The 14,304-nt window shown below is 40.0% G+C and overlaps 1 protein-coding gene across 1 annotated transcript in view; it reads left to right on the top strand.

The window, feature by feature from the left end:
* AOAH (acyloxyacyl hydrolase) overlaps positions 1 to 12,020 on the top strand; it is a 104,890-nt gene extending 92,870 nt beyond the window's left edge. Inside the window, exons 20-21 of the mRNA XM_075212562.1 lie at positions 293 to 369; positions 11,164 to 12,020. Coding sequence (XP_075068663.1) covers positions 293 to 369; positions 11,164 to 11,292 — 206 coding nt within the window. The 3' untranslated portion in view covers positions 11,293 to 12,020. The remainder of the gene's footprint in view (positions 1 to 292; positions 370 to 11,163) is intronic.
* The last annotated feature ends 2,284 nt before the right edge of the window (positions 12,021 to 14,304 follow it).

Here is a 14,304-nt window from a genome sequence, read left to right as displayed (position 1 = left end):
TCTATATATCAAAGATTTAACACCAATCAAAATTGTTTTATGCAATTATTGTACTCTATGAACTCAACTCTTTCCTCAGGTGCAGCCAACAGGCAATGACCTTAATTATGCACTAAACCACATATTAATTATGCACTAGTGTATTAAGCTAACTGTGTAGGTCAGTCATATTCCCACATTATCAAATGTGAATGAATTTGAGAAAATGGTTCAATAAATCTTTTTTATATAATCCATTATGTAATAGGTTGAATACACAACAAACTTTAATAAGTAATATTTATTTTCTCAGTGACTGCAAAATGGGCAAGTTTGGGAGGAAAGCCATGGGACCTGTTGGAACCAGTAGATGGATTTCACCCTAGTCAGGTATTGAATTCATGTGTACATAAATATGTAAATAAGATTAGCTGTAAATGTATTTTGTATTAAAGAAGATGTGTAATGCTTTCCTTGTAGCAATTTGCAGATTACCAAGGTTACCAATGTTTGGAATCCCCATTAGGGAAATTGTATTGTGTTTCAGTTAGCTGGAGGCAACCCAGAGCTTATAGATTTGCCAGTATTATCAATAATCAAGAATAACACCACATCATAATTTTATTGGTCTGCAGGCTGTAATACGAAATATGTAATGTTGAAAATTCATGTTGTTTATTTCATAGTTAATATTGATGTTAGTATGGCGGTGGTTTATAGCACATAAAATTCTTATTAATAATAATAATAATAATAATAATAATAATTAATATATTAATAGAAAATAGACTCCTCCAAGGAGGAGTCTAAACACGAATAAAGAGCATCTTTTCAAATAAAGTGGGACATGCAAAGAGTTAAAAAAATAAGAACATTAGGTTTTGTTTTAAATATGGACCTCTGATAGTCCAGCAATTCCACACAGTGCTGTGAAGCTGAAGGCTCAAAAGCCAGAGACTCTATGGATATTTGGGTGGTGGGAAGTCCCTATCCTGTTGATCTGACCAGGTGAAAGGGAATCTGGATTGTTCAGGCGTTTCATTAACCTAGACCCTTTTCGTGCAGACCAATCTATGCATGGGAAACAGCACATTGAACAGTGGATGATGACTATAATGTGGCTGCTGCACAGTTAATTTGAAAGTTTTACAAGCAGACTAGATACTTGTCTGCTGCACCTGTGAATAGAAATATAGCATTGTAAAAGTTGAGCCATCCACATCCAAAGGCATGCAGCATAGTGAGCTGATATTCTTCAACTTTAAGTACTTCCATCTGTCAGTTTTCCTTATGTAACAAAAGGAGGCAATTAGCTGGCAATATGCAGAGAAAGCAGGGAAGTAGAGTAAAACATTGGCACAGTTATGTACCTAGGTGGAGATTAAACCAGGTAAAAACATATGTGTGGTTTAAAATTGGTTTACTTACATGATTTAAAAGCTGCTTCCTCTCAGCAAACAGACAGGGTGGGTCTGATAGTCTAAACAGAGCCAGGGATGGGCGTTTCCTTTTAAAGAGAAGGTGGGTGTGTCACCTGTCCATCAAGCTAGGCCTGTGGGAGGAGTATCAGGTATAAAACCCTGCTTGTTTCATTGTTCAGGGAGATCAACGCTGGGCTAGCTGGCTGATCTGGACAGAGAGCTGGACTATGTATAGTAAGCGTTGAGGGTCTCCATAATTGCTGTGCAAGTATATGGTGTCAAAACATTATTACCATCCTGACAATAAAGAACCATAAAAAGGAAGAAGCTGTACGCGTGTGCTTCTGCTGTAGCGGGCTCTTGCCACAAGTGGTGTCAGGAGTGGGATGCTCCGGGAAGCAAGTTTCCGCTACCCAACCCGCGCAGACGTCAACATGGAGGAAGTACTGAGAACCCTCGTAATGTGGCCGCTGCGCAGCAACAGCAGCAAGCTCAGATGCTACAAGTCGCTGAGGCACAGGTGGAAAACACAAGGCTCTTAAGAGAAGAGTTAAGCCAGGTGAGGCATGACAGAAATGAGCCACCTGGTCCTGTTAAAATATGGCTGTAATTCCTGCTGATGTTTGAACAGAGGAGGAATTGGACACTTACACATAGTCTTAAGATCAATTATTTGACAATGTTCCGCACTAGGCATTGGGCAGCAGATTTAGACTATTAAAATTTCCTGAGTCATCCAGTTTTGAAGCTCTGCAAGGCATCTATTTATAATTGACATAGGGGTTTCATCATTTGGTGAAACATACACAACTGCATGTTATCAGCATAGCCATATTAATTAAGGTAGTTCTAATATCATCATATATTTGTTGACCGCAAACACGATAAAGCAGGTTAAAAACCGCATCAATGTTTGTGTTTGGCTCTGTTCTCTGAAAGCAGGCTGAAGAAGGTTATCCACTTCATGAGAGTTTGGATATTTTGCAGTGAATAAAAATGGGCAACAAAAATGCAATCCATGATCTATTGCCCTGTTTTTATTCTGAAACTTCTAGTGATTAGTAGACAATGCCAGATTTATGTGTTCATACAAAAATGTATTATATTATGGAGTTCCTTTTAATAAGATATAGAGTGCCAAATAGAAGAATTACATCAAACAAGTAGAGATCACAATGAAATCTAGTCACTTATGTCAGATATTTGCTACATTAGAGGAAGGTGTATTAATAGTGGGTGTCTCACTATTGGTCCAGTCAATTTCCGTCAGCATTTCCATTTCCATACAGGCAAAACTACACATAGTAACTACCCAGGCAAAAATAATAAAATATATTATTTTCCTTATTACTTCATATAGTTACTTTTAAAAGTCTTGTGTAACCCCTGAAAGGGACTGCAAACTTTTACTGCCAAGTTCTCCTTAGTATAGGGATGCCAAATATGTTTACCTTACTAAAGGTTTGAGTCAGTAATGTGGACTGGACCAATAGTATAACTTTTTTATTTTTTCTTTCTAATGGTAATAAAGCTGTTAATATTAGATCGGTTTTACCTGGACCTACCAGTACCTATTAGTACTGCCTTGCTTGAGTGGTTTAAGTCACAAAAATCTCTGCATGGAAATTTCTGTGGCATTACATGGTGACATTGTAGGGATTTTCTGTTACAAAAGCTGTGTGTAACTTTAATGGGCACATGGAACAATCTGCTTGGCTCCTACTTCCGTCATTAGACCTGCTGGAAGTCACTGACAGTGGAGTTCGCATTTGAAGGTAATCTTGGCAATGCATGGCCTTCAATTTTTGTTTGTGTACATGGGGGTGTTGTACACGAATTATGTCATTTTGTAGGGTGCATATTTGTACATCAGTACAATTTATTCCCCAGTTTATAGCCCAGTCTGGTATTTTGTTGAGATTTTTACAGTTTCCTTTTTGTAATAACCTAATCGATATTAGTTTATTCTGTAACATGTTAAACACATATCTAATTACTTTTCATATTGATCTGGTTTTTAATGTAATTTCAACTCTTGTTTTTTAACCATTTATCTGTCATCAAAATATGTTGTGACCCAGTAAACCTAATATACATTAAAAATCAGCGCAAAATCAGCTTTAGATACGCCAAGTGAGCCTAGATTTCACCCATGGTGCATATGTTTGTGGAGCAAGAACGCAGCATTTATGAAGGTGAAAATGTTTGCTCAGCAGATAAGTAGTTCAGAATGAGAGTGTTCCTAGCACAGTGCACACTAAGTGCAACGGAGTATGAGGAGCATAGTAATGAGATTTTGCAGAACAAGATTATTGGAACTAAATAGAGGGGTGGAAAAAGTGCATTTTTAAAAGCAATGTTGATATAATGTCACAATTCACTTGCAACTGCTGCAAAAATAAGTTTGGAAGTTGGGGTCCTCTAAAACTAATAGCTTTATGGCATATTCAAAGAATTAGTGATACCAAGTACCAAATGTTTCTCTTCAAATTCATGCCGAATAAGTAAATAGTATTTCCAAACTGAGACACCTTGCTTTAAATTTCAAATACAATATAAAGTAATACTAGAGTAAGAAAAAGCATGTGCAAGATGAAATGTGTAAAATGCCCATATCGTAAAAAAAACACAGCAGATAAAACAATAGTCTGCACAAAAGTATAAGTTCAACAATTACTCAGTCCATGAACTAATACCATCACTGTGAAATTTACATTCTCTAACAATCCAATAACAATAGTATGTTATATTCTTCTACTAATTTCTAAATTAAGTTATGAATTGATGTAAGTACAGTCACTAAACGTTGACTGTATATACATGGGTTTAGTTGCTACATTTATGGTGCATAAAGGCTACAAATGGAGTGTCCAAACCTCTGACATGGCTTCCAAAGCCAGTGCCTCGTAAGAAGCTGGGTTTACAGGTCCTTTCAAGGGGAGTCAATGGGAAAGATACTGCAGACAAGGAACCAACTAAGGCCATGGGTTAGATTTACTAAGCTGCGGGTTTGAAAAAGTGGGGATGTTGCCTATAGCAACCAATCAGATTCTAGCTTTCAATTATTTAGTACCTTCTACAAAATGACAGCTAGAATCTGATTGGTTGCTATAGGCAACATCCCCACTTTTTCAAACCCGCAGTTTAGTAAATCTAGCCCCATGTCTGCTCCGCTATGCTTTGAGTGTGCTGAAACAGGCCACTTGTGGGCCCAGTGTCCTATGTTGCAGGAGCCTATGGAGTTTTCTGTTGCCCAGGACACTGGGGTATATTCAAGTTGATGCGCTATGAGTTCTAAAGTGGGTAGTGAGTGTCTTTCTGTTTCAAGTGACTGTCCTTGTAAATAAAAATGTAGTATAAGCTTTGGTGGATTCCAGGGGATAAATTTATCAAGTTGCGGGTTTGCAAAAGTGGAGATGTTGCCTATAGCAAACAGTCAGATTCCAGTTATCATTTATTTAGTACATTCTACAAAATGTTTAAAATCTGATTGGTTGCTATAGACAACATCTCCCCATTTTCAAACCTGCAGCTTGATAAATTTACCCCCGGGAGTGAATTCACTTTAGTCTCTAGCTCTGTTATGCCAGAGTCCATAACCTCCAGGCTGCCCAGAGTTAAGGTACTGTGTATTCATGGTACCATTGAAGAATATTATAGGACACTCTTGCCGGTCACTGTGAAGGACCAGACGGTTATTGGGGTAGCTGCCATGGTACCAAAGTTCCCTTAACCGCTCATTGTGGGCAGAGGCTTTCCATTGTTTAAAGAAGTCCTTCAACAGCAAGTTCGGCTGGATATATTGGCAATTGAATGAAAGGAAGAAAATCTGAGCAGACGTGCTTGAGAATACAGGCGATCAGCTCCCATAAATTGTGGAGTTGCAGTTTTTGAATGCTGTACAAGAGTCCATGGCAACTCTTTCCCGTAATCGTAGGAGACATGTGCAGCTGGACTGGCAAAAGAACAATCCATCTGTAACACTGATGGTGGATGTCATTGATTGGGTCTCACTGGCCTTCAGATGAGGATCCTGACTAGTTGGAAATACCCAATTTGTTTCCCATAAGAGACTTTGCGGGGCATATTTAATTGTTGGCGTTTCCCGCGGCATTAAAAATATTACCATTATTACGGTAATTCTAAGCCGGATTTCAGCTCGCAGCTCCCTGAGCTGCGAGCTGAAATCCAGCGTTAAATGTACCATAATAACGGTAATTACGAACACTATTACCGTAATGACGGTAATAGTGCGCACTCCACGTTACTTTTTCGAGTAATGCCAACAATTGAATATGTCCCTGCATGTGACTAGCTAAATGATGCCACTCTTGAAAAAAATGTTTTGGGAAATGTGGTTGAAATTATTGGTGTAGATAAGGCTGCTAGGCCTGAAACTTATTCTAGCCTCACTGATTGACTGGAGGGCTCCTAGAATTGCTGATGCGATTGCTGTACTGGACATATACCTATGAATTAATCAACACTTATAGCTAAGTGTATTTTAAATAAATCTATTTGTTGTGCTAACTGAAGTCGTGTCTCTTGATTATACATCCATGATCTCAATCAACTTATATATTAAATTTAAATATCCAACCGTTTAAAAGGTGGATGGATCTTTCCCCTGGATGAATGTCATGGTGACTTGTAGTAGTCGCATCCCAGTTGTCCACCCCTGGGATAAAGACCGCCGATATGGCTGGGACATGAAGTTCCACACAGCTCATGAGCCTGGTTGCTTCCTTCATTGCAAGGGAACCCCTGGTGATTGATATACGCTATCGCCATGGCATTGTCAGACTGACTTGAATGGGTCTGTTCTTCAGAAAGACTTGTGCCTGTACCAGACCATTGAAAACTGCCTATAGCTTGAGAAGATTGAGGGCAGCTTGTCTCTTTCTGGGACAAAAGTCCCTGAAGACAGAGGTTCAGGGTCTCTGAACACCAGCTGTTAAGGCTTGTGTCTCCAACACCTTCTCTATATTATCCTCCCCTGAGATAGCAGTACCTCACTTTCACCAAACCCCAGCAACAGCCCTTGCTCAATTGGCTCCAGTGACACTTCATACCACACTTCGATGCACACTAAAGTAACACAAAATCTTCAAAAACTTTCCCGTAAAGCAGAATGTCACTGGCGTAAATCTCGTACCTCTAATGATTTCTTCACATATACTACAATCTAATGTCCCTATCAAAACGCTCTGGACACTGCAAAGCAAACATATTTCCAATCTCTCATCTATGCTCAGGCTTCTAACCCCAACCGCCTTTTTAATGCATTTAAATCTCTTCTCAATCCTCCCGTCCTCCGTCTACTATCAGTGCCCAGGATCTTACTTCCTACTTCAAGGACAAGATTGATAAGATCAGACTAGAAATAGTATCCTCATTCTCAACAAGCAATCAGCTCAATTCCTTCCCAGCATCCTCTGACACCCTCTCTACATTTGACCCCACAAATAAAGATGAAGTATCTACTCTCTTCTTACTCTACCTCCTGTCCTCTTGATCCTATTCCCTCACAAATTGTTAGATCCCTGTCTCCTGTGCTCTTTCCACCTCTAACTAAAATCTGTAATTTCTCACTCTCTATTGGCATCTTTTCATCACTATACAAGCAGGCAGTGATTACTCCTATTCTGAAAAACTAAATTCTGACCCCCTCTCTCAAATTTCCTTCCCATCTCTCAGTACCCATGCCCCTCCGAGCTTCTAGAAAGACTTGCCCACACTTGCCTCACACGCTTCCTTTCAGACACAACCTATTGGATCATCTTCAGTCTGACTTTCGTTTTCAACACTCCACAGAGACTGCGTTGACTAAGGTTGTTAATGATTTGCTCACTGCTAAAACTAAAAGCCATTACTCTCTTCTAATTCTCCTGGATCTATCTGCTGCATTCGTATGAGAAGAGAGTGGTCAACAGTGTCAAACACTATAAATCATAGGTCTTCAAGACATTGTCCTATCCTGATTCTTGTCCTACCTTTCTAAACGCTCTTTTGTTGTTAATTTCTCTGGATCCACCTCTGCTCCGTTTCCGTTGGAGTATCACAAGGCTCAGTACTAGGTCTTCTGTTGTTCTCTATTTATACCACTTCTCTTGGAAAACTTATCAGCTCCTTGGATTTCAGTATCATCTCTATGTGGATGATACCCAAATTTATCTAACCTCTCCTGGTCTCTTGCCATTTGTGTTGTCCTGTCTGGTCTTCCTAAAAACAGACTCAACCCCCTACAATCTATAGTGCACGCAGCAGCTAGATTGATTTTCCATGCAAATCATTATTTCTTTGCTGAATAACTCGGTTTGTCTCTACACTGGTTGCCTGTTTGTTACTGAATTTAAAATATGTTTACTAACCTACAAGGCCATCAACATAACACCAACATACATCTCCTTTCTTTTCTCAAAATATCTCCCAACTCGACAACTCCGTTCTGCATAAGATCTGTGTCTCTCATCCACTCTCATTACATCCTCCCATTCCCTAGTACAGGACCTTTTTCAGGCTGCACTCACTCTATTGAATTCCCTCCCTTGCACAATAAGACTTCTTCTGGTCTACAAACTTTCAAGCATTCTCTGAAAACCCACCTCTTCAAACAAGCTTATAATATTCCTCAACCACCCTCTTAACCTCACTAGATTACCCTATTACCACCCGTTATACAATCCATACAAGACAACAACCCTCTGACAAACATTGCTGTGTGACTGAATCATATAGCATACTAATCCTTTTTGGTTTTTTTGTTTTTTTTACCTTTGCAATCTGACTGGACCAAAATGCACTATGTAGATTTAACCTCATGTATCCAACTCCCATTGTCCCATAGAGTGTAAGCTTGCGAGCAGGGCCCTCTCACCTCTTTTATTACTGTGTTGGTCTCCAATTGTAAAGCGCTACAGAATATGTTGACGCTATATAAATAAATGTTGATGATGATGGTTACTATGGCCCAGTCCGACACCGAGAGGGTACATCCCTGACTGTGACCCACGTCTTTAGCCACCACAAGAGAGACTAACGAGTCAGTGGTGACAGACAAAAGAACTGGGTCACCAATTGAGGATTGGACCTAAACCATCTTGCTTGTATCTACATTTGGAAGGGCCATGAGTGGAAGTGAGCAAACTGTACTGCTTTGAAACAAGACACCATCTGCCCCATTAAGTTTCGTGCACTGAAGAATGGAAACATGCTTGATGGATAACAAAGTTTTCACCTGTTTTTGAATGCCCAAAATCTTGTCCTGGGGTAAAAACACCCTCTGACAACTGGTGCAAAAAGGAGAAGCAGGAAAACCATGCATTGGGTCGAATACAGGCTGGACCTTTTTACATTTATAACCCAACCATGCGACTGCAGCATTTCTGCTATTAAGCAAAAGTGGGACAGAAGAGGAATAGAAATAGGTTTGATAAGATCATCAAGGTACAGAAGAACTGTCACCCCTTTCTGATGTAAAAGTGCTGCCATGACCTTTGTAAATACCCTTGGTGCTGTTTCCAGACCAAAAGGTAGGGCTCAGAACTGGTAATGGGACGTAACTAGAGCAAACCAGAGGAGGTTTGTGGTTGATGTGCCATGGGATGTGAAGGTATGCATCCTTGATATCCAAGAATGCAAGAAACTTGTACTGCTCCATGGAGTTGATTACAGAGCGGACAGACTGCATTCTGAATCTGGCTACCCTCAAGCGTAAGTTGAGGGACTTCAGGTTCAGGATGGGGTGGAAGGACAAATCTGGCTGCTGTACAAGAAACAGGTTTGAATAATAATCCAAACCTCTTTGCTCTCTCGGGACTGGGACAATCACTTCTGATGACAACAGGAATTGCATGGCCCCCTGAAGAGCCTTTCTGCTGGTGGAGTATCATGGAAGGGGCGTGGAAAGGAAACTCTGCAAAGGTGTCCCCAAGAGATCCAGAACATAACCTCTGGTCACAATGCCCCTTACCTAGGCTCCTGGGAAAGAATGGATCCACTGGTCCCGAAAAAGCAAGAGACGAGCCCCCACCAACGCTGTCTGAGTTCTCTGTAGCAGGTGAGGACTGCCGGCAGTCCCATCTCAGATGGAGGAATTTGGCACTACATACCGTGGCTTCTGGGACTGCCCATCGCTGCCCTGGTGCAGATTCTGGGTAGTCAGTTGCTTTGTTTTTGCAAACGAGTGACACTTTTGCCAGGCAACCAGAGCTGGAGAGCGGGGCGGCGTGGGACCGCCATCCGTTCTAGTTGGGAAACATAAAATAAAAACAAATAGAACTAAAACTAAAAAAGTGCCCACTGTTAAAAAATTGATTGTCCTCTGTCCAGGGGAACATAGAGGGGAGGGAGCAGGCCAGTCAGGTAGGTAGGTAGAATTTAGTGCCTTAGGCTGGGTACACACTACAGAAAAATTCTCCCCTTGCCATATTAGTAATGATTTTACAAACGAATGAAAAACAAAAAAGTCCCGTTCAGCATGCAAATTCAAGTTTTAAAAAAATATAACCTCAGATTTGTGCTCTTCATCTGTCATAACCATCTACTGAAAAGATCATGACTCTGCAAACTGTATGGAGATCCTGAACGTGAGTGCATACACATTGCAGCAGTGGAACGACATCGTTCCATCATTAAACAAGATTTTTAGTCCGGTTTAAATATCAAATGAAACGATACAATGTGCTAGTGCAGTATTGGGCCGAACAGTCATTTATCGTGTGATTGCCACAATAATCTGCTGAAAAGCCTGTAGTGTGTACCCAGTCCCCAGTCATACTCCCAGCACAGCGCCATCTATAGCGCCATCTATACCCCATGGTCAGCATTGTCCCCGATATGGCTGTACTAGAGAAAATAATAGAATAGTGGACCAACTGTGTTGTATCCTGTTAACTCCCTGGTGTCTTTATCAATATATATTTATTGTGAGTTTGTAATTATATTTTTTGTTTTTACATTTCAGTACTCACTATGGTGCAGCAAACCCTTTAATTTTAAAACAGGCCTGGACATAGACTGATAAGAACACAAAGCACACCACCCTATATTTCAGTACATGCCTGAAGACAATAATTCCACAAAGTGGTCTATTATTCAGTAGAAAGTTCACAACTGAGTCTAACGGATCAGTGGTGGTCCCAAGTGCACAGCAATTGCCTCTTGCAACTGTTGTATTAAAAGTAGGGCTGGGAAACAGACAGGCGCTTAGCAGCACATTTTAAACAAACATTTGTGAGCCTAGAGCTGCCCCCGATACTCAAATTTGTACCAGCCCTGCTGGAGAGTTACTCATCCAGGCCTGTTTAAAATATATCTGAAGCATAGGAGCCAGCTCTGTGGGTACTTGTGCATCACCAATATTTGTTCTGCCGAAGCCATTAACCATATCTGTGCATGGTGTTTTTCAGTCATATGGAAGGAGAGGTGAGGCAACATGAGCACACCCAATCATTTAAAAAAAAGTTGGCTCATATGATCTGAAGGAATGCCTTTCCATAATATTGACTGCACAGAAAGCGTTTTTTCTGGAAAGGCATTTTTCATCTATATTCATGAACATCAAACATATGTTGAATTTTTCAGGCCTCATGTGGGTTTCACCCTCCGTCTTTCTAATAGAGCGATTTGTGTTTTTCTTTTTTCTGCATTTAAAATGTGCAGTTTTGTATGCTTACAGGCCTACTTTTGGTTTGCATTGTTGCTTTATTGGTATACAACAAAAGTGGCTATAACATTCTAACTTCCACATTTTGTTCCACAGATTTCTTCTGCAGTTGGAGCAGATCTGATCTGGGAAGAAGTAATACAAAGATGGCCTGGAATTTTTGGAAAACAGAATCCTTTCAACCAAGAAATTATAGCAAAATTTGGAGATCAGGGTGGACACTGAAATGATTTCAAATATCTTGCATAATGGCTATACTAAAATACTTTATTTTTTTTTTCTATTGAAACACCACTAACTTCTATGAACATCTGCAAGTTGGTAGACAATTTTGTCATCTGTAATTATAATATAATATCTTAAATTATAATCTGTATAAAGTTTCTTTGTAGTATTTATCATCCCTCAAGTGTAGTATGCACATGGAGATTCAGTCTTTGGAAAAGAATAAGCAAACATTTTTATATCCAATCGGTGGCATCTGTGCATAGTCAACCATTATGATCAAAAGGCAATCATTGATATTGCATACAAGTCTACACTCACCCAGATCTCTATTTGGTAAAAAGTTTGAGCTCATTGGCTTCTGTTTTTGCAGATGATCGACAGATGCTGGTATGGCATAGCGAACAATTTGTATCAAACAGTTTTGGATATGAACTAGTCTTTTCTTGACTACACATGTACCAAATAGTGACTAATTAAAAGACAGACAAATGTAGACAGATATGATCTATGCGAGTGCACCTACCTTCGGCATCTTATTAATAATTTAAGTTGCTGTGGCTCACATAGGACACAGGTTTTAAGTAATTTGAATAAAGTTTATTTTATCTAGAAGTGCGTGACACCAATCTTCCTCCATCAGTTTGGTTGAAGGCTAGAATCACTAATTTGTGTATTTGTGAGATATTGCTCTTTCCACATAATTAAAGATACCATTTCAATACGAATACACAGCCTGCTGTGTTTGCCTTCATAACATGCAACATCTACAATATTGTATAAATCTAGAGACAAGTGTTCACAAGCTTATATTTTGATTGTTGAGTAGACATGGTTGAATCATTTCCTTGTTTATGTAGTAAAGAGAACCTTGATAACAAAACATCATGATAAATGCCCAGAGCTTTCACCATTTTAAGAAGTTGGGAAACTAAAGATATTTCTGCCATGTTGGATGGATCCCAGATGTGCCTGTAAGGTGAGAAAAGATAACATGAAAAGTTGCCGACAGTCTTGCAAAGTGAAAATCAAAGTGCAGAATGGTTTCCCTCTAAGTTCTGTTCTATGAGAAACAGAAGATTAAATTTCAATTGCTAACCTTTATTTAAAGGCTGCATTGATAAGTTCAGCAAATGCCAAAACCTTTGGCATATTAACATTAAGAGTTAATGTTCAAATGTCTGGTTCTGCTGTATATCTAACTTACAAGATATAGGGCAAAGAACCAATCATGGGGAATGTTTTATGCTAAAGAAACTAGAGTATGCCTAAAGGAAATTAGGTGTGAAATTCAAGGGAACTTGAGATGTTAAGAGAGGATTTTTACATTTACACTAAATCCATCTCTCGGACTGCACCTGGGGGAAGACTGCTATCATGGGGTATAGAGCTGGGCACTTGAGTTAAATTCATACAGAAGCTCCTCCGCTCTGAATCCTCACACCAACTGATCTCTAGTATTTAACTTACAAAGCCCCAATGGATAGGGTACATAGAGGAATACAAGAAGCATAACACCCAAGCCAAACATTCAAAGCAGAACCTAGGAGCATAAAGGGTGGGAAACGCAGTGTGCCCCACGTGGAATCAGAGAAATAGATTTAACACAAGTATAAAAATCCTCCTTTTTTTTTTTTCTATCTTCCTATCTGGTGGGACACCTCTACCATGGGGACATTGCAAATCTGCCCCTAGGAGAGGGTATGCTCAGATAAGCTGTGCGCAAAATACTATGTCACAAAAAAACCTAAATGGTAAACCGAGCCAAGTATAGGCAGAGGACCAGGTGACTTCCCGGCATAGCCGATCTGCCCAGAACCCACATGCCAATTGAGCTGCTGGCTAAACTCCTCTTCTGTGAATGAAAAGAACCAGAAAAGAGTGCTGTCCAAGGAAAGCTTCCACGCTCTAACTACCTGCATTGAAGCAATCTGTGATAAATCACTGGAAGATCCAGATCCCAACCAATTCCTTTATATACCATGTTTCCCTGATAATAAGACACGGTCTTATTTTCTTTTTGGTTCAAAAAAACAGCATAAGGCTTATTTTCGGGGTAGGTCTTATTTTAATTAACATTTAAAGCATTTTCAAGAAACAGGTAAATGTGAACAAAAAATCCTACCATTATTCAAAAATGGTCATGTCATCTTCTTCAACAACATCATAAGTGTCCATACCCCGAATTCCGGCCTGGATTTCTTGCGCCTCCATTTCCTGCAGAAGAAGTGGACCCAATCTGTCCAGCAATATAGCTCTCCGTAAATGAGCATATCTTGTCCAGGTAGCCTGCTCGTAGTGCATTGGCGACACAGCTGTCAGTAATTTTATCCCATGACTTCTTCACCCAAGTCACGACCTCTTGCAGACGGGGCTTCACAAAGTTTCCACGCTGATTTCTTTCCATTCTATTTTCAATGTAGTCATTGACTTCCATGCGCAAATGGTCCTTGAAAGGCTTGTTTATTGCAATATCAAGGGTCTGAAGATAGGCAGTCATTCCTGCGGGAATCATTACTTGATCTATTCTCTCTGCAAGGAAGATCTTCATGTCTTTAGCGCGGTGAGTGCTGGCTGAATCCCAGACGATCAGACCTCTTTGGTCACCTCGCAAAACACGTGGCAGCATTAAATCCAGCCACTTCCTTATAACTGCTTGTGTGCACCAGGCTTTTTCGGTTTCAAGAACGTAAATGCCTGAAACACGTTCAATCTTATCTTTCTTGCCCTTACTTATGATTAGAGGTGTGGCTTTCTTTCCATCCAGACAAATTGCCAAAACACAGGTAACCCGTGCACTTTCGTAGCCAGTGGTGGGAATGTAGATTGACGTGGCACCCCTGTGATTAACTGTCGTTTGAGATCCTTGACCCATAAACACTGCAGTTTCATCCATAGCAATCATATTGCAGGTTTGGTATTTTGAAAAGTTGATCCCATCAACAAAGGACTTGAATGCAAGTGCACGTTAATGTTTAATAACTTCAACATCTTCCAGCTTAAACAGTGTTG

This window comes from Mixophyes fleayi, chromosome 5, assembly GCF_038048845.1.
Source record: "Mixophyes fleayi isolate aMixFle1 chromosome 5, aMixFle1.hap1, whole genome shotgun sequence".
NCBI classification, from domain to species: Eukaryota; Metazoa; Chordata; class Amphibia; order Anura; family Limnodynastidae; genus Mixophyes; species Mixophyes fleayi.
The sequence above is the reverse complement of the archived record's forward strand: the minus strand, read 5'-3'. Positions and strand labels throughout refer to the sequence as shown.